The 22,582-nt window shown below is 38.9% G+C and overlaps 2 protein-coding genes across 2 annotated transcripts in view; one reads left to right on the forward strand and one right to left on the reverse strand.

Moving 5' to 3' along the window:
* hcfc1a (host cell factor C1a) overlaps positions 1–9,357 on the forward strand; it is a 39,030-nt gene extending 29,673 nt beyond the window's left edge. Inside the window, exons 20-28 of the mRNA XM_036559012.1 lie at positions 1–40; positions 2,526–2,754; positions 3,148–3,429; positions 5,511–5,614; positions 5,702–5,839; positions 5,920–6,105; positions 6,778–7,075; positions 7,505–7,565; positions 7,691–9,357. The exon at positions 1–40 is cut by the window's left edge and continues 119 nt beyond it. Of these exons, the coding sequence (XP_036414905.1) occupies positions 1–40; positions 2,526–2,754; positions 3,148–3,429; positions 5,511–5,614; positions 5,702–5,839; positions 5,920–6,105; positions 6,778–7,075; positions 7,505–7,565; positions 7,691–7,730 (1,378 nt within the window). The 3' untranslated portion in view covers positions 7,731–9,357. The remainder of the gene's footprint in view (positions 41–2,525; positions 2,755–3,147; positions 3,430–5,510; positions 5,615–5,701; positions 5,840–5,919; positions 6,106–6,777; positions 7,076–7,504; positions 7,566–7,690) is intronic.
* si:dkey-13a21.4 (uncharacterized protein LOC494576 homolog) lies at positions 9,161–21,084 on the reverse strand. Its single transcript, XM_036559014.1, is given in 7 exon segments — positions 9,161–10,884; positions 11,047–11,100; positions 11,102–11,173; positions 12,047–12,265; positions 19,090–19,216; positions 20,830–20,893; positions 21,001–21,084. Coding segments are annotated over 6 exon segments (624 nt in total). The 5' UTR covers positions 20,883–20,893; positions 21,001–21,084; the 3' UTR covers positions 9,161–10,785.
* Between the last annotated feature and the right edge of the window lie 1,498 nt (positions 21,085–22,582).

Raw genomic sequence — 22,582 nt, forward strand, 5'->3', positions numbered from 1 at the left:
GATTGCAGAGGCTGCACAGGAGCAACTGCCCACAGCAGAGGTTTTAACATTTTCTGTGTATTATGTGTAGTTCAGACTACTGCACAGAAATTTCAGTTAAAGATAATTTAGATCTTGCCATGCATTTCTTCTAAGCTCAAGGGAAAAAAAATGTGGTGTGCAAATCCGACACTCTTGAGTCTATGCAAAATCACATTTCATGACACAGCAACACATGAAATTATCATCTGAAAATTAACCAAGCACTTAGCAAGTATTAACCCATGCATAGGTTGGACTAGAAAGCTTAAAACTGTTCCTAAGAGTGATTCAGCGGCCCACACGTCCTACTGTGTATTCAGGCACAGTCAGTCTTTTCTTTTTCTTTACCTGTGCAACTTGGAAGGCAGGATACACATCAGCGATGGACATACTTATTGTTGTAAATGCTGGAATAACACTAGGTTTACGGACATTAATTTGTGCTATCGCCCCCTCAAATATTGAGGCTTATAACAGATGGGTTGTCCAACAGTCCTGTTTTTTTACGAATGAAGAACAAGAGTTCTTACTGTGCTATTATGCTGTCTCCAGGCAGCACTGCTACATAAGTTTATTATACAACAGTTAGTTCCGGCCACGCAAGCTGATTGGTTGAGAAGTGTTCTAACTGTGCTGTTATTTCACCATAACATCATAGGTTTTTCACAAACACTATCACTCGCCTGAGACGCCGTTGCTAAGCAACGACTTTGATAGGAGACACTCAAGCTATTTGAACGTTTTTACTTCTTACTTTGCACACAAACAGAAAATGGATACTTTGAAGATCACATTTTGACCTACAGCCGATTTGGTCAAACTCTGAAGATCGGCACACGCCTTTGACTCCTGCCTGCGACCGTGATGTTATTTCACGATAACACACTCCCTCTCGTGTTCTGTTGCTTAAATTGGAAGCAAGGCATAAAAAGTTTGCTGCACTATAGATTTCACCAGATTGTTGTGACCATGCCACACAACAATCCACAGGGGGAGCAGATCAATATGCATGCTCGAACCAGCCCCAGATTTTCTTTCTGACTTCATGTGAATGCTTGCACTTCATTGCCTGCAGACCTTTCCTCAACATTTGATTCCGCTGACCTGTGACATGTTCAGCACTCAGAGCGTAAATGTCTATGCACCCAGAATGGTCCATAGTGAATGCTGCCTTGGTGATCGATTATAACCTGTCATGGCTGTGTTGTCTGTGTAAACCAGAACATGTTGCCCTGTTATTCAGTGAGCAAAATGCATCAGAAAGAGCTGAACAGCTTCCAGCTCTAGTACATTTGTGTTGCCCCCTGCGCCCCTCGCATACTGCTCCACAATCCATTAGAGAAGCGTTGGTCCTTTACAATCCAGAGTACCACCCTACCTAGAGATGTGCCCGCTGAAAAAATACTCACTTATCCATGACACCACTATGCAGCAGCACTGTGATGTGATGTGATCCTGAGTGCCCGGTCCACTCAGCCTGTCGGTCCACTGTCGGGTGTATGTGTTGGCTGATGAACTACCTTTTGGAGAGGTCTTGTGTGTAATAAGCCCAGAGGCACAACCACTGATACTGCTACCATCAGACCAAATAATACCATTACTTTGCAAGCACTGACAGTCCAGCTTTGATAGATCAGGTGGGCTGTTCCCATAGTGCATTTCTGCTTAGGGAGTGAAAGGCAGGCATGCATGCAACCAAAGTGAAGGTAGCTCTTCCCAGTTAATGGAAAAACCCCATGTGCAGACTTGTCAGGGTAACACAGTATGTGAATTCCCATCTCTTGAAGGGGTATGAGAGGTGCATTGGAGGTATAGATGCATGGATGTACATTTTCTACATTTTTACAACATTAGAAATTGGTAAAACATAAGTTACATCCTTAATTATATTACATAGGTTACATCTTTAATTACATTACATACAGAAAAACGGTTAATAACCTAAAAATCTGAATGTGGGGGAAAAAATTAAGAAAAAGAAAAGAGAAATAAAAGGAAATTTGGGAAACTCTACACATGGCGTGAGAGGAAACGAGTAAAAATTAGAGATGGACATAGGATTCTGTGCTGCTGGGGAGAGAGTAGAAACTTGTTAAAAAAATTCTAAATCCTAGAATGGTTTGGTAGACTGAGGCTGTGCAGAGGTAGCCGTACCTCTAGAATAAGCAAGAATGAAGTTGATAGGTAGTGAAGGGATTATTATAGAACTCAAGTGGGAGGGGTCCTACGCCTCTAGCTTGGACCAATCCCTGCCGGCCCAAGACCAAGATGTCACTTGAGTGATGGAAAATTTTAAACTTATTCAGCGGTGCTGCCCAGAGACAGTGTAACAGCATAGTAAGAACTCAAGGTTGATATGAAGTAAAATGCCACAGTAACATAAGGACACACGTCGGCCAGTTGTCATTTGTGTTTGGGTACTTGTAAGGGTTGTATAGCCTGATGGTATACTTACTATGTTGTGAACTACATTAGCTAATCATTGTTTCATCTTTGTAAATTAGATGGAGGGTGTGGAGGCGGCAGCAGTGGCTCAGGAGGCCCAGGCATTGGCTTTACCCCCAGAGCTGATGTCCGAGGGACAGAGCACTACCCTAATGGTTACGGGCCTGACCCCAGAGGAACTAGCTGTGACAGCGGCCGCAGAGGCCGCTGCCCAGGCTGCGGCCAGTGAAGAGGCTCAGGCTCTGGCCATCCAGGCCGTGCTGCAGGCTGCCCAGCAAGCTGTCATGAGTGAGTGTTGCAGTCAGGTTCATGATCACCTTTTCAACTACTTCTGTTATGGACGGAACTCTTACAATGTATTTTTCCATTTCATTTGATTATTTTTGACAGTTATTTTTTATTTCTTCATGCGCAATATATTAAGCCTGAATAGTATTTTTAAAGCCTGAAGTAGGTCTGATGCACTGCAGATTTCACTGTCCCTCTCTAGAGAGTAAAACACGCAATGCCACCCAAAGTATTGATGTAGCATATGGTCACCAATTAATCTTTGTAGTTCATACCAGATTGAGGCACAGAATGTCTGTTTTCTCAAAAAATATCTCAAACTCATGTCATTGCAAAATGTTTGTAGTAAATAAAGGATAAATAAATGCTGTCCTGTGTCCGGCTGCCTTGCAGGTACAGGTGAGGGTGACACCAGTGCAGACGATCAGCAAAGTCAGACCATCCCCATTGTCCTGACACAGCAGGAGCTGGCCGCTCTGGTGCAGCAACAGCAACAGCTTCAGGAGGCTCAGGCTGAGCAGCCACAGGAAGGACCCGTTACGGCTGCGTTGCCTACTGAAGGCCTGGCACCTGCGGACAGCCTCAACGACCCCACATCGGAGAGCAATGGGCATGGTGAGATGGCTGCTGCAGTGTCCAGCACAGTGGGACTGCTGCCCAGCACCGTGGCTGAGAGTGAGTTTCACTTTTTACAGATGTGCTCTCTGAAACTGGAGGGTCTTCCATGCTCAGCTTTCTTTGCACTCATATACAAGTATAGCAGCAGATCAACAGTTAATGTATATCATCACTAACAAAACCTCATCTCCAAAACAACGATTTAAAAGATAATGAATCAAATTTTATTCAAAGTACACTATTTGGCCATCTGGACACCTGACCATCACCCCTACATTGTAGGACATCCCATTCTAAAAACAAGGGCTTTAATGTGGAGTTGGCCTTGCCTTTTCAGCTGTAACAGCCTCCACTCTTTACACAACATTGTGGAGTGTGTCTGTGGGAATTTGTTCCCATTCAGCATAAAGAGCATTGTGAGGGCAAACACTGATGTTGACTATGAAGGCCTGGCTCATGGTCTGTGGTCAAAGAGGTGTTCAGTGGGGTTGAGGTCAGAGCTCTGCAGAGGCCATTGGAGTTCCTCCACACCAGACCAGTCAAACTTTATGGGCCACGCTTTGTGCACAGGAACACAGCCATGTCGGAAGAAAGGCCTTCCCCAAACTGTTGCCACGAAGTTGGAAGCATATAACCATCTGAAGTGCCTTTGTATGCTGTTGCATTAACATTAACCTTCACTGGAGCTAAAGGGCCTAGCCCAAACCCTTAACAGGGTTAACTGTAATATTAACCGTTTAGTGAAAATCTTTAATAAAACTCTCATAAATATGATACTGAGTGACCCAACATTTCTTGGGAGAACTACTTCGCCTGTCATTGTTTTAAACGTTACTGCAAACGCATGCATTCATGAGCGTCTTCTGCTGCAGCTTTGCTAATAGTGTTCCCTGCTGGAGAAACTTCATACTGCAAGTGTTTCAAAAGCCATGACCTCGCACTTCCCACATTAAAAACAAGACGTTTTCTGTCATTATAGCAGCATTTTTATAATTCAGTTAATCACTGTGGAGTTAACCAGAGTCGTTAAAGGCCCCGTTATCACTGTGTTTTAAGAGTAAAGATGAATAAAACATTGTGTACATTTTATTTAATATTATTTATCTTTTTTACTGAGAACACCAGCTGTAGATGAGGATCAGAGTAACTTTATCTCCAAGTCAGAGTTGACTTAGCTACTCTATGCCAGCATTTGTCATTTTAGCTTGTTTTATTTATTTATTTATTTATTTATCCCCCCCCCTTCAGTCAAGCAAGTCACTTTGAGGTCAGCTGAAGTCCCAGAGCATGTCAGCATTCATTTTTTTTTTGCGGAATCAAAAATTAAGGGGAATCATTATAGTGTGTAGCAGAGAGAAATAGCAACTGCCTGTTTTATTTCCTTTTACCAAAACGGTGATGATCGCCTTTTACACATTGTAATTTTCTATCATCGATGATATCATGTTACATTGCTGATGTTGCTTCCAGAGGCAGTTTGGAACTCTGTAGTGAGTGATGCAACAGAGAATTGGCGTTTTTTATACACTTTTGCACTCTGCAGCCCCACTCTGTGAGTCTGCATTGTCTGCCGCTTCCTAGCAGAACTCTTGTTGCTCCTAGCTGCTTTTGGCAATATAATTCAATTTTGATGATTGATGATTTCTGTTGGTCCTTTTGTTGTAGAATGCTTCTTTAATGTAAAGGGCAGCTGTTGTATCGATTAGAAAGTTAGAAGTTTGGGTAACACTTTACTATAGGGTATTGGTGATAAAGCTACATTACACCTACATGAGCTTGTCATGATAACTGACATAACCCTACATAACTGTCAGCTAAAGTAGCCTTAATAAAAGATGATGCCTGTTGTAGTAAGCATTTACAAACAGTTACGTAGAGTTATGTCAGTTGTCATGACAAGCTTATGTAGGTGTCGTAGCCTAATGAACAGCAACCTACAGTAAAGTGTTACCGAAGTTTGTATAGTGGTTAAAATATGAAATGTTTTGTTTGGTGTTAAAGGGCTATACAAATGAAGTTAACTACTCAGTCCGGTCAAACTTACTGTTAATTGTCTGAATTTTTTTAATTAAATTTCTTCTTTTTTTAAAACTACTTTGAGATTTTAATTCTGTTTTTCCCCTTTTTCCCTTGTGTAGCTTTGGCTCCTTCCAGCACTCTGGCCCCTGCTGTAATCGCCACCCAAGCTAACCTACAGGCAGCAGCCACATTAACTGAGGTAGCCAACGGCATTGAAGCAGGGGTGAGGTTTTTTCACAGGAAAACTGTTGTAAATAATTGTTAATGTGTTTTAGATTTTGCCTACAACAGATCATCTTTGCTTGTACAGAAACAGAACCCTCCTACTGCCACAGTTAAACCCCCAGTGAAGAAAGAAAACCAATGGTTTGATGTTGGCATTGTGAAAGTGACGAACATGGTCGTAACACATTTTTACATGCCAGCTGATGATTCACCTTATATTGATGTAAGCCACTAAATATACTATTCAGACATGTACAAATTTAGTACATAGAAAAGCGCCCTAATGGCGTCTGTACTTTACAGGATGATTCTGGAACAATCCCTGACTACAGCCAGATGAAGAAAGTGGAACTGCAGCCAGGAACAGCATACAAGTTCCGTGTGGCTGGCATCAACACGTGTGGCCGTGGAGCTTTCTCTGAGATATCAGCATTCAAGACCTGTTTACCAGGCTTCCCTGGGGCTCCGTGTGCCATCAAGATTAGCAAGGTACTTTCCTGACTTGGCAGATAAAGCAAAACATTTTTTCTTCACAGATTTAGGATGCCTAGGAATCCAGCTTGCACTTTTTCGTGCTGTTCAATTGTATTCGCTTTTATTATTTATTTATTTTTTTACATTTAAATCTTATTTAGAGTGGCTTGTAAAATATGCCAGCAGCGGAAGCCAGACCGATACAAAGTTCATGGATCTGCAAGAATCTGGGACCTAAAAGACAAGAACCCTGTCTTAGCTTGGTCTAGTTAAATAAATAAGGGAAAGAAAAATGTCTTTCTGTAAAGCTAAGCAGAATAGCTAGCTTGTAACTTTTCCCCCCAACAAGCTCTACTTTACAAAGTACAACATTGATAAATTTAAAATAACACCCTGTCCATTATGGACATTTCTTTTGGTGTCTGTTAATCTCAAGCTCAGCTAGTCTTGGCAGTAAGCAGTGAAAAGCTGAAATTGTGGATCCTTGGAACTGTGTGTAGTTCGTTTGTTTCAGCAGAAGTGCACCTGTTTTATGCCTCTCTTCGGATGTACTTGTTTTAAATAAAACACTGTATTTCAGATTTTTCTTGTACATTGGCCAAAGATTTAGTGTGCTAACTTAATCTGTTTGGCCTGATACGTTAACAGACCTGTAAAAATAAAAAATCATTTATTTTCTTTTTTCAGAGCCCAGATGGAGCCCACCTAACCTGGGAGCCACCGTCGGTCACTTCAGGGAAGATTATCGAGTATTCTGTGTATTTGGCCATTCAAAGCAGCCAAACAACGGAGGCTAAAGCATCTGCTCCAGCTCAGCTGGCCTTCATGCGTGTTTACTGTGGCCCAAACCCATCATGCCTGGTTCAGTCGTCCAGCCTGTCCAATGCTCACATAGACTACACCACCAAACCAGCCATCATCTTCCGCATCGCCGCCCGCAACGAGAAGGGCTATGGCCCGGCCACACAAGTGCGATGGTTACAAGGTGGGCAGTTTAGGGATTGTAATTAGACAGGGTTTTACTGTGGAAATTGTGTTTTTAAAACATGTTAATTTGAGCTGCAACTGTTGCATGGGGGGGGATTTTTAAATTTTTTATTAAGTATTATTTTCCAGGAGGGCTTTGGGAGGAGGAGTCTGTAGTGCTCTATAATGGTGTGATACACACAGCCATTCTGACAGATTGCAATATGCTACAGGAGGTGAATTCTGGATTATGTTGTTTGTTTCACCATAAAAGAAAGCCTGTAGCACAAAATGAATTTTGATGTTGCTGGCAAAGGGACAGAAGCTGATGAAGGCAGAATTGTTAAATTAAATCAATTAATTGAATATTTCTCAATTACATAATTATTGGTTGCAGCTCTCATATTAAATGCGCATTGTTTCTGAAAGCTTTGGGTGTCTTTTGTAGAGTCGGGCAAAGATGCTGCTGCCAAGTCTGCCCCAAAAAGAGCTATGTCCTCACCAGATGTGTAAGTCATCAACCGTTAACGAATATTTACTAGGATTTTTTTCCCTCCTAGAAAATTAGAATTTCATTGTTTACATGCAACTTAAGTAAATTATGAATTACCAGATCTGTCTTATTTAATTGCAGTAAAGGGACTGGTCTGAAGAAAGCCAGGATGGATCAGTAAAGGTGAAAATCACCTCTCTCCCTCCAAGTTCCCCCTCAAACTAGGATAGCCCCATTCCTCCAAACTCTGCTGCACATCCACTGGTGTCTAGACATGTATATCAGCAGCACAACATCAGAGCAAAAAGAAACCGTTCAAGCAATGACAAACAACTGCTAGGAAAAATGTTTTTTTTTTTTTTGGTTTATTCCTTTTTTTTGGAGCAAATGGAACAAAAACAAGCACATTTCACTGTTTTTTGGAAGGAAAAAATATGCTTTTTTTTCATGGTTAAGTCTTCCTTTATGCTCTTCTTGTTTCTTTACATGTCTTTGCTTCTGTTTTCTCACAAAATCAGTTTAATGTAACAAATGGACTGTTATACTGTCAGCTTGCCTCAGCTAGAGTGCTTTTTTTGTGGGTGTGTGAGAAATTAGGAAATTAAATTGATCAAATGGACACTGGGTGGGGAATCTGAAGAGGAAGAGTTGGGGGGGAAGTGAAGCACTTGTCCTTAGATAAAGGGAGGATGTTTTTTCCTTGTCGAAAGAAAACAGATGAGTAACAGACTGCAATCCTGTGAAAATGTTGCATTGCTGAGAAGATTGGAGCGGAGACAAGGAAAGAAACTTTTACTAGCGGGACAGAGACTTTGCTGAGACTGAGACCTGCTATGTGTATATGGAAAAATTGGAGAAGGAAAAAATCCTCCCAAAAAAATTAGAAAGTACTGATGCAGATAACCTTTGTGTAGTTTATTTTTGTATTTTTAAAGCTTTTTCCTGCTTGTTAATGTGTGTGTCTGTGTACAATTTTTTTTAAACTTGCGTTAAAACTCACCCCCCCTTCCTTTTTCGGTCGTCCCAGTAGTTCTGAAGTGTTTGTGGGATGAGTTTGTAATTGAGCCGTACTGGATTTGAGCAGTGTGCCTGTGTGTAACACTGAGTGTCGTTTTTAGCTGAATTACGACAGAAAGCCTTTCACATACAGGCAGGGAAATTGGTGTTATGTTTACTTCATATTTTTTATGATTGTTTCAATCTGTATTTGTATGCCAAACCTGGACATGTAACAAGAACCATTAAATCAATTTTCCCTTGTATCGCCCCTTTTTCTCCACTTCCTGTTAAAGTGCTGTATTGTTTGTGGTGTGTGTTGTTTTCTTTTTTTTTCTTTCTTCTCCCCCCCCATGGCTTTTTTTTTGTTTTGTTTTTTTAAAGAATGTTCCAGAACATTGATTTGTAGATTTTTGTGCCCTAGATCGTGAAGGAAAATGTCCATGTGAAACTTAATAAATTTTACTTTCATTCTTTTCGACTTTGTAATTTACATATGAATGAATGGTATGCAGAGTAAATGTTATTGTGTACTTGTTTTGGCTTTAACACAGAGGGATATCTTCATGAGAAGGATTGAATTTGTTGAGGTGTTCTTTGTGTCTTTGTAGGGTGTTTTGTTTTGTTTTGTTTTGTTTAATTCATTCCTGGTTAAACCAAGTATGAATTCAATTGTAATATAGTTCATTCATACCACAAGAGAAAATGATTACATCTTGGCCTTTTATATATTACTTGTAACAAAGTTTTTACATGTTGGTCATCTCCTGATTGCCTTTTTGTGTCTTGACTTATAAAAGAAACAAAATATATACTGTCTCCCTGATTAATCGTAATGACTGTTTCTTTGAAGTATGACTCATTTAGCTGGCCTGATTCAAACGGTGGGTCCATTCATGGTGTCCTTTTGAATCCTACATGGATAACCAGTTCATTTCAGGGTAGCTGTACTAAATGGATTGAATAAAATGTTTTTAGAAAAATTAAAGAATATCATCCATGTCTCATAATTCCTGGCAATCCGTTGAAAATGTAAACCATAACTATCCAAGTACAACTTTTTTAATTAGTTTAAGATAAAACAATAATTTTGTGTAATTTTATTTTATCACATGTATTCCTTTGAGGTCAAATATCTTAAAATATAGATTATCTCATTTGTCTTATAATGGATTTACATGGAAAATGTAAGCATTTAATGAATTTGTGCAACCTTGCCTAATTTCAAAGTAACGTCCCATGGTTTTAACTGCTTGCTTGCTTACTGATTGAGCTAAGTTGAAATACTGGGTACCAATGCAACAGTGAGAGTAATCTTTGTTACTTCACTTTTTCTCCATTTTGATTAAACCTATGAATTACTAACTTCCTGCATATGATATTTGAAATTTCACCATAATTCAAAATGGCTTCACATCTAAAAATCTAAAAAAAAAATCAGAGGCCTTTATGAACCTATATTTTGTCAGATAAGATTAATCCTATTTTATGTACTGTGGCTCCTTCATTGTTTAGTCATTTTTGAACACAATGTACTTGTCTGGCAAGCACAATATAAAGAAAAAGAAGTATAAAAAGATAAACTTTGGATTTCTAGATTTACCTTCATAATGCACTAGAAATCCTGTATCCTGCTTTTTGAATAATGTTCTTCCATTCTTGTTGGGGGATATTTTATATATCTCTTGCTGGCCTATGCTACATATGGCATAAAACCTAAATTTTGCAGAGAATGCTTTTAAGATGAAGTTGTAAAGATGAAAGATATGTTGTTCTAACATAAAAGTACACACTCCAATCAGTTAACTACTTGTGGGAATTTCTAATCAGGAAGTTAGCTGATTGGAAGGCTGTTTGTAGTGTTGTATTTATACTCTGTTACTGTTTTAGCCCAGGTCAGTCATCCTGTAAGTAGATAAACCTAATATTTAATATGCAATTTAGACTCTGGTTAAAATCATCACTAAAAAAATATTTACCATTATTATTTTTTCTTTTTTCCATGGAAACCGATAATACAATGTGGCAGACCCTAGGTGAGTTTGCAAGGAAAACTGCATAAGAAAACAAGGAGAGGGAAAAGAAACAAAAAAGTATTACAAATTTCAGAGATTGTTGTTTAAAAAGCAAAAAAGTTTGTCCATATTTGTTGGGTGATCACACATCTAGCCATCCATTAAAATGAAAATCCATAAAGCCATCCATTCCAGGGTTGTTTGTCTAAAACCAGCGGCACTTCTTCAGCATGTACATTTTGATGCACTGTGATTTGATTGTTCTTCTGGCTCTCTGTTCATAATTTGGATGTTCTCTCTATTATCCATGACACTACATTTAAACTGCAGGGAGAGAAGAGTTAAACAAATTACAAGACAATTTTGATAAATAAATTGAAGCAAATAATGTTCTTTGAAGAGAATCACAAATTAACAATGATTTTTAATTTTTAAAGTAGATTTAAATGTTTCATCTGAATGTAAAAAGATATTGGAAACACTCACATATTGGAGTGCTGCTCTTGCTGCACTTTTGAAGGCCATATCAACATCTATATCCCTCTTTAGCGCTGCACTCAAAATACTCAGCCCCCAAATTCTCACACCACTGATGCACATGCTCAGGAGAAACCTGTGAACAAATGTGACTGCTTACATGTCAAGAGTACGATAGCTTTACTCAAGTCAAGTCAAGAGTACGATAGCTTTAAAAATTATACATTGGATTACATACTTTTTTCAGACTTTATACTTTTTTTTAAGGATTACTGTTTTTCAGAATTACATTTTTGATTTTGGAACTTAAATAAATCAGCCTATTAATTCTCAGTGTACTGAGTGTGTCTGTAAGCTGCTGTCTGGACTAATTTTCTTTTTTAGCTTTAATTGATCTTATTTATATTGTTAAAAAATGTGTTGAGGTTTATGCCTCCCTGGTGCATCCTTAACCAGGACAAATGACCCAAGTTGCATATGCTAGAAGATTTTGATGTTCAGAAACATTTACACATTTTAATTGATCAAGTGGAATAATTTTAATTCACTAACCAATTATTCATCATGGTGGTCATGGTTTGTAAAAGGCAGCCTTTTTCTTCCCTTCAGTTTAGGCCTCCAACAGCTTTCCAAGGGTTACTATCCATTAAGAACTTTAGCATATGGCTGAAACCGTTGGCTAAATATTTTTTACTCTAACTCCATCTTTATGGAAGTAATAATTTTTTGAAGCAAATGTTTTCTGTTATATGGTGAAGTTTGCCTGTTGCTCAAAAATGTAAAAATCAAAAACATAATGCAAATGCTGATGTAAGTGTAAACACTACTAAACGGAGTCTGGAACAGATCGTATTATCTCATCTGTGAAGCTGCTGTCAGTTAAGGAATCAATAAAAGGGAAAACTAAAGTGCAGCATATATGAACCTTCTCCGTTGATTTACACTGACCAGACCCTGAACCGACCTGGAGCTCAGAGTATGTACTTTATCTGTTTTTGAGTGATCTAACCTCTCGGGTGCCCAAGTCAGTCTTATTGCCCACCACAATAAAGGGAAAGATCGTGAGGTCAGCAGGGGCGGCCTGCAGCAGGAACTCTGTGTGCCAGCCATCCAGCGCGCTGAAGGAGGCCGCCGAGCTCAGGTCAAACACGAGGAGGCAGCAGTGAGCACCGCGATACAGAGTAGAGCCTAAAGAATGAAAGCGCTCCGAACCAGCCGTGTCCCACACCTCCGAGAAAAACACTCACAGACATCACACAGAGACATCACACACAAGCATGATACAACACACTATGCAAAATGTGTCATTTCGAGAAAAGAGGGATGCATCGATACCAAAACTGGTGTACGATTTAGATTTAGGCTGATGGACTAAGGTTTTCTACTTTCATGTTTAAATGTTTGTCTTCATTCGGCCTCCTTTTTAGGTCAAAAGTGATCCAACCACTATATGTCGAATCCAACACTTAAACTGGTATAGATACCGTGTGCGTTTTTTCTCGTACTCCTATTTCTGCTCAAAAAAATATCACCGTTTCTAGCATCCAATGCCTAATACCATGTGACATAAGCCGAGTGTATGCTGCCACGCTAATGAACACAGGGCTCAAGCTGCGGGCGAAGGAAGGTCTGCTCACACAGAGAGGTGTTACTGATCTCGTGGCAGGCGCCAAAGTCACCGGTCCCTTTAAACATTCCACATTTGCAGATTCCTGCCAGAAATACCCAATCACAACCGCTTCCCCAATACAGGTGGAGATATGTAGGCTAGCGAAAACATAGGCGAAAATGTCGACATTTCCTACCAAAGTCATATACCGACTTTACTCTGTTTGACTGAGTAGAAACACTATCAAACTGTAAGTGAGACATGATTGGCCTCTCTGATGGTTCGATCATGGTGCACAGCTTTTGGAAGGCTGCTTCGACATTCTGAGATGCCTAATCCAAAACTTGTTTGAAAAATGTCTCTGCACAGTGTGCTCCCAGAACTCTGGTGCGTTTGTGTTCCCAGATGCAAGGTGGACACCGTCTGGGTGGCACGGAGCTGCAAACAATCATAAAAAGATGACAAATGGCTGTAAAGATAATTCTAATTAAAGCAAAAACCGAGTTAAATCTCTATCTTGCTTGTTTTGGTGCAACCCCTAATCATGGCAGCCTACAAAATCTAATCAAAGTTTCTTCCCGTCGGAACAAAACCTTGTATCTCATTTTTTTTTTTTTTTTGCCGTTTTTCAGTTTTGACATCATTTGAAAATGCCTGAATGGATGAATGGAGCAAAAGAAACAGCCAAAAATGACTTGGAAAAATGTCTGGTTCCATTGGCTTGCATTAAAAGTAAAATATGTGTTATCCTCCTTCTGTAAAGTTATCATTTTTGAGATACGAGGTTTTGGTCCGGGCGGCACGGTGGCGCAGTGGGTAGCGCTGTCGCCTCACAGCAAGAGTGGCCTGGGTTCGATTCCCGGCTGGGTGACCAGGGTCGTTTCTGTGTGGAGTTTGCATGTTCTCCCCGTGTCTGCGTGGGTTTCCTCCGGGTACTCCGGTTTCCTCCCACAGTCCAAAAACATGCAGTCAGGTCAATTGGCCGTGCTAAATTGCCCCTAGGTGTGAGTGTGTGTGTGGATGTATATGTCTGTTTGTCTGCCCTGCGATGGCGACCTGTCCAGGGTGTATCCTGCCTGCCGCCCGATGACAGCTGGGATAGGCTCCAGCACCCCACCGCGACCCAGAAGGATAAGCGATTTAGATGATGGATAGAGGGATGGTTTTGGTCCGACAACAGCGAAATGCTTCAACAAGTGTGGGGTTTGAGAGGTGTCATGCACTTGTTAATAGACAGGACTGTTTGTAGGGGCTGCATCTCACGTAGCATGGTCGGAGCGTTTTTCTACAGCATGAGCGTATAAATCGTTGGCTTTGTACTTAATAGTCTATTCGAACGTACAGCGCAAGTCACCAAGAACAAGATTTCTAAAATCGCATAGTGTATGCCTGACATTAGAGGACATTCAACGAGAGCTCAACCCATATAGAATGAAATGCATTCCAAATGTATTTATCAAATATATTTTTGCAACGCATGAAAATGACCAGAAAAGGTATTTGTTAAATATATTTTAAAAATGCGTTTATTTGTATTTGTTATATTTTTTCAACTGTATGTAGTTTAACAAAGGTTAAATGTCCTGACTTCTGTGTTTTGCATTGTACTTTGCATTGACCATTGTATGTGGCAAAACAGCACTCACACAAAATATATTTCAAATAAACAAAATATCAAATCATCAAACTGCATTTTCACAGTGTATCAATACCTACAACACTTTTTTGCCATATTAAAGGATAATTTATTAGTACTTAAAATTTGGATACTGGAATACATATTCATCGGAATGGATTTTAGCATGGATTGCAATGCAATATTTCCAGCCATACAAAAGATTCCAAAAAGACATAAAAATTCACAAGTGAGCCCTTCGGATACATTATACTTGGATGTGATTATTGCGGTCACTGTGCTACAGAGACTGTTGTTGAAAGAGACAGTTGAGGAGCATCAAAACTATGAAACATACTTTTCTTACAGCGGTACATATGCACTTTTCTGATGTAAGTTAGAACAAAAGCCACTCTTGTCCACTGCAGTGCTACTTGATCCAAGGTATCTAGCATAGTTAGCTAATGCACATCATTTAAAATCAGATAGATGTTAATGATTCAACTGTTAAGACACATTGCACTCGTTACCACTAACAACTACTTAATGCTAAGTAGGTTATTCAGTATGTTATCAGACCCGGTATCTGCAATGACTGAAAAATATGTATGCGTATTTGTACTCTGAAAAAATGGTACTGATGCATCCCTAATTAACATGGTTAATGATATATGAAATGTATGTTTATCATTTTAGAGTACAGAAATTTTTTACTTGTCTCAGACAGACATAATCTAAATAAAACGTGAATTAACATCAAACCTTTGCCATGCTCAGATGTATATCTGTTTCCACATTAATGCATATATTAATTGAATATAAATAGGTTTATTTTAAAAAGCATATATTTTTTTAATGTGTCCTTGAGTTTTGCCTTCCACTTTGTGCTTTCAGCTTAGTTTTGAGTTAAAAACAAGTTACTGTCATTAAATAACATGATGAAGGCTAAAAGACATTAAACCTTTAGAGGAGGCAAAAGCTGGTCAATTTTGTGTTTTTTCAATACTGAGAATTTGTTTTCTGCATCCTTAACAGGGTGCATCCAGCATAACTTCCACCCTATCACACAAAATAAAGGGTTTTAAAAATTATATTTGCAACATTTAAACAAATTATTCACAAAATATTTGTCACAACTTCACTATAATGAGGTTAGACTTATAATGGACATTATTTTGGCACAAAAATTTAAATACTTGCTGAGGTCGAAAAATGTGTGCATATATATGTTTTTGTAAAAGCAATATATAATTAAAACTAGAGGGTAGAAAAAGTATGATTTCTTGACATAAAAAATAAAATTAGCTCAACCATGTAGCACTGATCTTATGGAATGACTCAAATACATAAAACATAATCACAGTTCTCATACTATCCGGTTAACCCCTTAAACTGCAGGCTTGTTATTCGGTTCACTTGGTAAAAAATGAAATGTACATAACTTTCCTATTACCCCAAATCATGATCACTGGGGGCATGCATGGGATGGAGCATTTTTTAAACTAGTGAAGCTATTCCTGTCTCTTTTTGATTGAGTTCAGGGCTTGCTTTTGGAACAAAAAAATCTCCACTCTTATCAAAGCAACAGTGGCAGAACCACTCAAAACCTACATTTATGTTGATTTCCTGCAACGTTTCCCCACATTGTGTAGAGATGCACATAAACAGTAGCCAGAACATCTAAAAAAAAAAGGTTTTTGTTCGTTATCTGTGTCAAGTACTACAAACTATTCATTGGAGTTTGTCAGATTTACAAGTGATTTCAATTTTTTTTACATGTTAATGTGGCTTTCAGTTTTGAGTTTATAGATCTGGTCCCTTTCAAAGAGTTTGGAGCCTGGTCTTATATGACTGGAAATCCCTGCCCGGGGGCGTTGCCAGAATGGCCGCTGGGGGAGTAGCGTGCTACTTTTCGTAGCTAACTACAAATTTTTGTAGCTAATAGCTGTAGCTGCTACAGTTTTATGAAATGTAGCTAATAGCTGTAGCGCCTACAAAGTTATGTGTAGCTATAGCGAAAAATTTCGCTACAATTTAGCTACAGTCTTCAGGCAATCCGCACAAAATCTGAACTACAGAACGGTCGTTAACTGGGTTTGTGGCGATTGCGCAATCCTGACTGAGCTGCGGACAGTTCGAGCAAACGGGAACACGCTCGCCCCACGCGCTGATCACCCCTTACTAGGAGGCTTAGCTCAGGGGTCGGCAACTGAAATGTTAAGAAGAGCCATTTTGTCCTTGTAACAAAAATGAAACCACCTTGGGAGCCACAAAATTGTCCAATTCACCATCTTGGCTGTAAATATGTCTCAGTATGTGCTGCTGATGTACAAGTACAGGTTAAAAATATAAACGTAAACGCAGATTTACTTTGCTCTGCTGTAAGCAGCTGTAGCCGCTTTTCTCCCATCTCAGGAAACCTTTCCGCGAGTTTCTTGTAAGTGTCTCTCGGTGTTCGACTTTTTACGAGGATGAAGTCGCTTCTCATTATCCAGCTTCTTGTTCGAATTTTTCCGTTTCACCTTAAATGGTGCCTGAGGCGCCAGATTGTACTGCTGCGCCATTTAAGGTGGAACGGAAAAATTCGAACAAGACACTGGTGAATGAGAAACTCACTTCAGCTTCGCGACTTGTTGCAGATTAAACGTACGAAGAAACCAGCTGAGTGCTTATAACTGCAGATAAGTCAATTTATCTCCAAATTATCGATGTTTGTCTTAAATCTTTCTCTTTGCCATTTTGTTATCTGCGTTGCTATGTGTCCAGCAGTCTGCGCGTCAGTCTTTAGCGTTAAAGGGTGAATTAGCAGTTATGCGTGAACTCCAGCGTTTAAGACCTTTTATTGTGAAAACTGTGTTAGAACTGTGTGTGATTTTACAGCAAAGGAGGATTATGTTATCATACCTAAAATCTAGTTCTGCTGTGGAGCCGCAACAGCTCTGCAGCAGTGGAGATTTTATTCGGCTGAGCAGGCCTGATTCTCACCCCAAACAGAGCCAGGGTCACTGATGAGAATTTTGAGGCTAAAGTGTTGCTGAAGTTTAAAGGACTCTGAATGTCATGTTTGTACATATCTTGCTGAAATGTTTAAATTGGAGCAGTATTATTTTAACAGTTGACAATACTTTGCACAAAATTGTTTGCTTTGTATTTTTTATTGTTATTTTTGTTGATTTTTGTTAGGAAAAACCTGGAATGATTGACTTTGCCTTTACTTAGTCTAAATTTTTGTTGGATGTCACACCTTTGGTTGTGTAAGTTTGATTGTACACTTAAACTTACTTTTTGGTGATCTTTTTGTATATTTGCAGCTTTTCAATTGTATATTTCTTTCTGGCACATGATTAAATGTGTCTTGTTCACACTTTCAGTTGGAGATTGTGGAATCTTCATGTGGAGATTCACAAACATTCTGACAATCGTGCTTTGAAAGTAGCTAAAAAGTAGCGCACTACTTTTCAAAAAGTAGCTAAATTGTAGCTAGCTATAAATTTTGGGAAAGTAGCTATAAAGTAGCTATCTACTAATTTTTCTTTAACTCTGCCGCTGAGTTAAGAGACTTTCATATAAGGACTTTAATACAGATACATGTTTGAATAGCTGGAAACCTAAAGACCAACAAGCAGGTACAATAAGCTACAGCAGAGAGAAGGAGAGAAAGAAGAGAGTGAGTGTATGGTGTGTTTGATGCATAGGTTACATCCATGCCCTTAAGATTCTCAGTTCAAAGGCAGGTGAACCTGCATGAAATATCATGACAAGACAGACAAGGAGCACAAGTACAGAGGGAAGGGGACATAGCAAGAGAGTAGCGGGTTGAAAAACTGGAGTGCTGAGTTCCCTATAGAACTGCAGTGAAACTTCTTAATACATCCAGCATCTATCGGTTCATTAGACACTATTCTTCTATTTTTGGATTCTTTTGGGGGAAAATAAGATGCTAATACTCCAATTACAAATCCATCAAAAAATACTGCTTTTTCCTGTCCAAAACTACATAAATACAATTTACTGCTTTTGTGTGATTGCATGATTATAAATATTGTGGTTAGTTTCAGCTTCTGGTGGGTGGGTTTTGAGAACATTTTGGGCTGGAGATTTTTGCTGGACCTGGCAGCCCTGGTTAGAAATATTGCCATAGCTAATTGGTAAATTAGCCTATGTAGCCCATGCCAGCAAGTAACCTTCTAACTCAAAGTCTTGCTCCTGAATAATTTACAAAAGCTTGTCTACATGCTCTCTGATATGTGTGACTTGAGACTAGATTGAATAGTATGCATTTTAGCAATTTTTGCCCCACCACTTTTGGAAGTGAATTCAGGCTTCAATATGGCTGCCACTTTTAGCTGTGCTGTTGTGTTGGTGATATAGCTGACATTTTCGTTAGAAGTTTGTTAGTGAAACAGTTTGTTTGAAGAAGATATATGTTGTGGTTACCTAAAGTTTAAAATTGCCAAAAGGTTGAATAACTTACAATCACTCTGTTGATTTGTGTTAGTTGGATAGGAAGCAAATGTTGTTGTGGTAGTAACCTTGACACTTTTTATTTTGGAGAAGCAGTTTTCACTGGCTGGAGAACCTAACCCTAATCCTAACCCCTAACCTTATCCATTTTTATCTTGACAAAGGAATTTTTTAACCTTATTAAAGCCCCTTATTCAAGCCTTGGCCTTCACACATGAAACAGTTTTCCAAAACAGTTTAGTATCGCAAGAGTTAATGTTAGCTACATCATCAGTATTTTAGCTAACTTAAATAACTTGCTAACTTCTGCCCAAGCTGAGTCTTGCTCAGGCTACAAATTCACTAGTAAACTGAATGTTCTTACCTGTAGAATCACAGTGTTTTTATCCTCAGTCACTTCTTTAGTCAGGAAATCCACCCCAATGGTAGCACGGTACATGTTAGTGAACCGATGATCCACAAACCGTGTCATCATCGAAGATTTTCCCACCCTTTGTGTATATAAAAATACACTGGAATTCAGTATTGAACCAAGACTCTTGGAACTTCAGTTCAGGTTATAAATATCAGAACTAAGTAAAAAAAAAAAAACAAGAAAAAACTGTATCAAGCATCACAAGTTGCTGAGTCTGTGCCAAATGCATACTTTTAAACCTAGCACCCTCGAGGTCTCTTCTCCTCTACTTCCACATGTTGTTGACGTCACCAGCTATGAATTGGGAGGAGGATCTACAGGGCTTAGGTCATCTTTTGGGACAGGCCTCTACAAAAACTATTATGGTTAGGCTGCCGTTCACAGTCAGTGATCTATTTAGGTCTTCCAGAAGGCCTAGAACAGGGGTCTCAAACCTTCCAGGCTGCAGCTCTGCAGGGATTCCCTCTTCTAACACTCCAAATTTAACACTTGAAGCCCTTGTAAACAGCTGATCAGTTGAATCAGGAGTGTTTAACAAGGATAAAGGCTAAACTCTGCAGAGACGTTGTTTTGTTTATTGTTGTGGTAAATTAGCCTATGTATTGTCATTGTTTATGATGTTTATTGTCACAAAATTGCTCCCACCCATTGGAAATCAAAACAGGATTAGTTGATTCCACTGTCACTTCCTAAATATGTTGATGGTGAATTGAATGTGTAAGGCCTTCTGTCCAGCACCTGAAGCCCTAACAAATAAAGGAGTTAGCTTGGCTGTACCTACCCAGATGCTATGGAAAAAGATTCCGATTGAATAATTTTCCTTTTGCTGTTTCAAGACACTTTGGTTTCTGCCCAAAACTTAAGAATAAAATAGGACTATTACTACAATACTTGCTGACATTAAATACCGCAAACCTGGTGATTACATAACTAAAATTTTTAGATTCTAGAAATCATTAAAATTTGAAAATTTAACAAATTTGAACATTGAAAGCCCTAAAGGTTTCCTTCAGCCAGTATGGTAATATTGATTTACTTCTGATATTTAAGGTAATTTTTAAGTAATAGTTCATTGAAAAAACACATTTAACTGATTGTTCCCTCACTGCAAATGTGGTCAATCAGACAAGACATGCTTTGTTTCTTAAGTTTGTTTCTTTAGTTTTGAATTGGAGCTACAAAGCTAATGCAGTCAAGTAATGGAAGTACTCCAGCTAGTATCATGCTCATCACATACTTGTCTCAAACCTCATCAACTTGTTAAGTAAACAAATCTAATAGACTGGTTTCTGACACTGTATGATAGTATTTTATATAAAAAGATATGTTGTATGGTTGAAAACACTAGTAGCAGCCCCCTTGAATCCTGGATTTTGTCTGTTGCATGATGCTAATTGGTGGAGTAAACCATAAAGTTTTAATTACTTGTTGGCTACAGTAGCCTCACAGCTCTAGTGCAAAAGTAAACTTTAGACATCAAATATGTCTTGACTAATCAGCTACAAAAATTGTGTGAAATGTTTTGTCGCCTTTAATAGAAACCTTTGAGATTCAACTCATTATCGTTTTTCTGGCAGTGCAATGGCCCTCATAACTCTCATTACCTTGAGTTAGGTGTTAATCTAGTTAATCCATTCTGTAACTTGTCAGAAGCACAATTTAAAGTTACCGTGCCGCCTGTTCACTCACCCAGAGTTTCCAACCAGAACCACCTTCAGATGGGGTGTACTCCACTTGTCCATTTAATAATCAACTGATCAGTAAAGTAGAGACAAAAACATCCAGCCTTACAGAAAGTCCATCCTGTGTAGTAAATCGTTGTTAACAACATGCTTTTGAAATAAATATGCTAGTACCTACAGAAGTGTTATGCTATTGATCCACCGAGAGCCAATGAGCTAATGGTTAACTAAAGATAAAGGTGAAAACCCCACCAAGCCAAACAGGTGTGGAAGAGTCAGTGCAGTTTTGCCCTAGATTTACACTGTGCATACACACCACACACATGGCAAGGTACACTGTAGTCAGGGTTAAGAAGGACGTCTGAGACTTTATTCACACTTTCTTTTTTCAAATCTTTTAAAATCAAAATGGCATACATTTGGGGGTGTGTGAAAAGTTATTAAGCAGAACACACCTGCACTCAAACAGCCACAAGTAGAGATAAACCCACACACTGCACTGCTCACACACTGATGCCTGTTAAAATAAAGGCGCAGTTCCCCTCTCTGACAGAAGATGGGACTAAATCACAAGGCACACATCACTCAGCTCCAACTCTACAAGCTAAAAGAATTAGGAAATACTGTTTGAGTTCTCTTTACAGACAATGTACACTGTATGTCCAAAAGTATGTAGACACCTGCTCATTCTTCTGAAATCAAAGGTTTAAATTAAAAGCTTCTGGAAAGCCTTTACACTAGATGTTGGAACATTGCTGTGAGGCTCTGATTGTATTTGATTAGTACTGACATTTAGTTCTTGATCACAAATGCTAATCCAACTCATCCCAAAGGTATTGGATGGTGCTCCATTACCCCAGAGAATGCTCAGTGATCAGTGATGGGTGGCTTTATATCCCCTAGTCAATGCTTGGCATTGGGCATGGTGTTCTGAGGCTCATGAGCAGCTGCTTCAGAGCATCCCATTCTATCAGCAATGATTTTCAATGGAGATTATATAACCCACAATTTAAGCAATTAACCCTTAAAGTAGTTGTATTCACTGCTTAGAAGGGGTGCTTGGATACCTGGACATAGCGTATGCAGTTGTATGCAGTAGTTTGGGCACCCCTGGTCAACAAATTATATATTTTGTTGATTTTGAATTGAAAAGTAGTAAACACAACCTCTGTAGCAAACAATAAAAAAAAAATCCACAGTTAATACACAGTTACTTTATATTCAATTCAAATCTTAAAAAAATAAAAAGCTAAAAAAAAATAAAATAAGAATAAAAGTTTACAGAAAATTGAGTGAAAACCAATTATTACTGTTAGGAGTGTATCACAGTGAGAAACATCCATTGCATTCTGACTACTGTTAGAAGCCTGTCATAATGATATGTTAGTGTGAATATGAGAAGAGCTCAGTGTATTGTAAGGAAACAATATGATTAATAATTTTAGGCTGTGTGGGCACCAATATCATCGGGAGGGTGAGTGGCATGCAGTTGAGGCTTTCTGCACAGCATTAGACAACAGAAGGCTCCAAGGTGGACAAACTGATCCAGAAGCCAGGGAGCAGGGGCAACTGATCAAGGCAGATGAAGCAACAACATCACAACACACAGCTCTGTTTGTTCAAGTAAGGTAAAGTATTCCAGCATCTTTGCAGTAGTTACACTGTACTCAAGATCTGGCCTAATGATTTCAATTTTATTATTTAAAAAAAAAATCATGAAATCATTGCTGCTGAGGCTGATAATATCCAGAGTTCAGTAA

Source organism: Colossoma macropomum, unplaced genomic scaffold (genome assembly GCF_904425465.1).
Source record: "Colossoma macropomum unplaced genomic scaffold, Colossoma_macropomum, whole genome shotgun sequence".
NCBI lineage: Eukaryota > Metazoa > Chordata > Actinopteri > Characiformes > Serrasalmidae > Colossoma > Colossoma macropomum.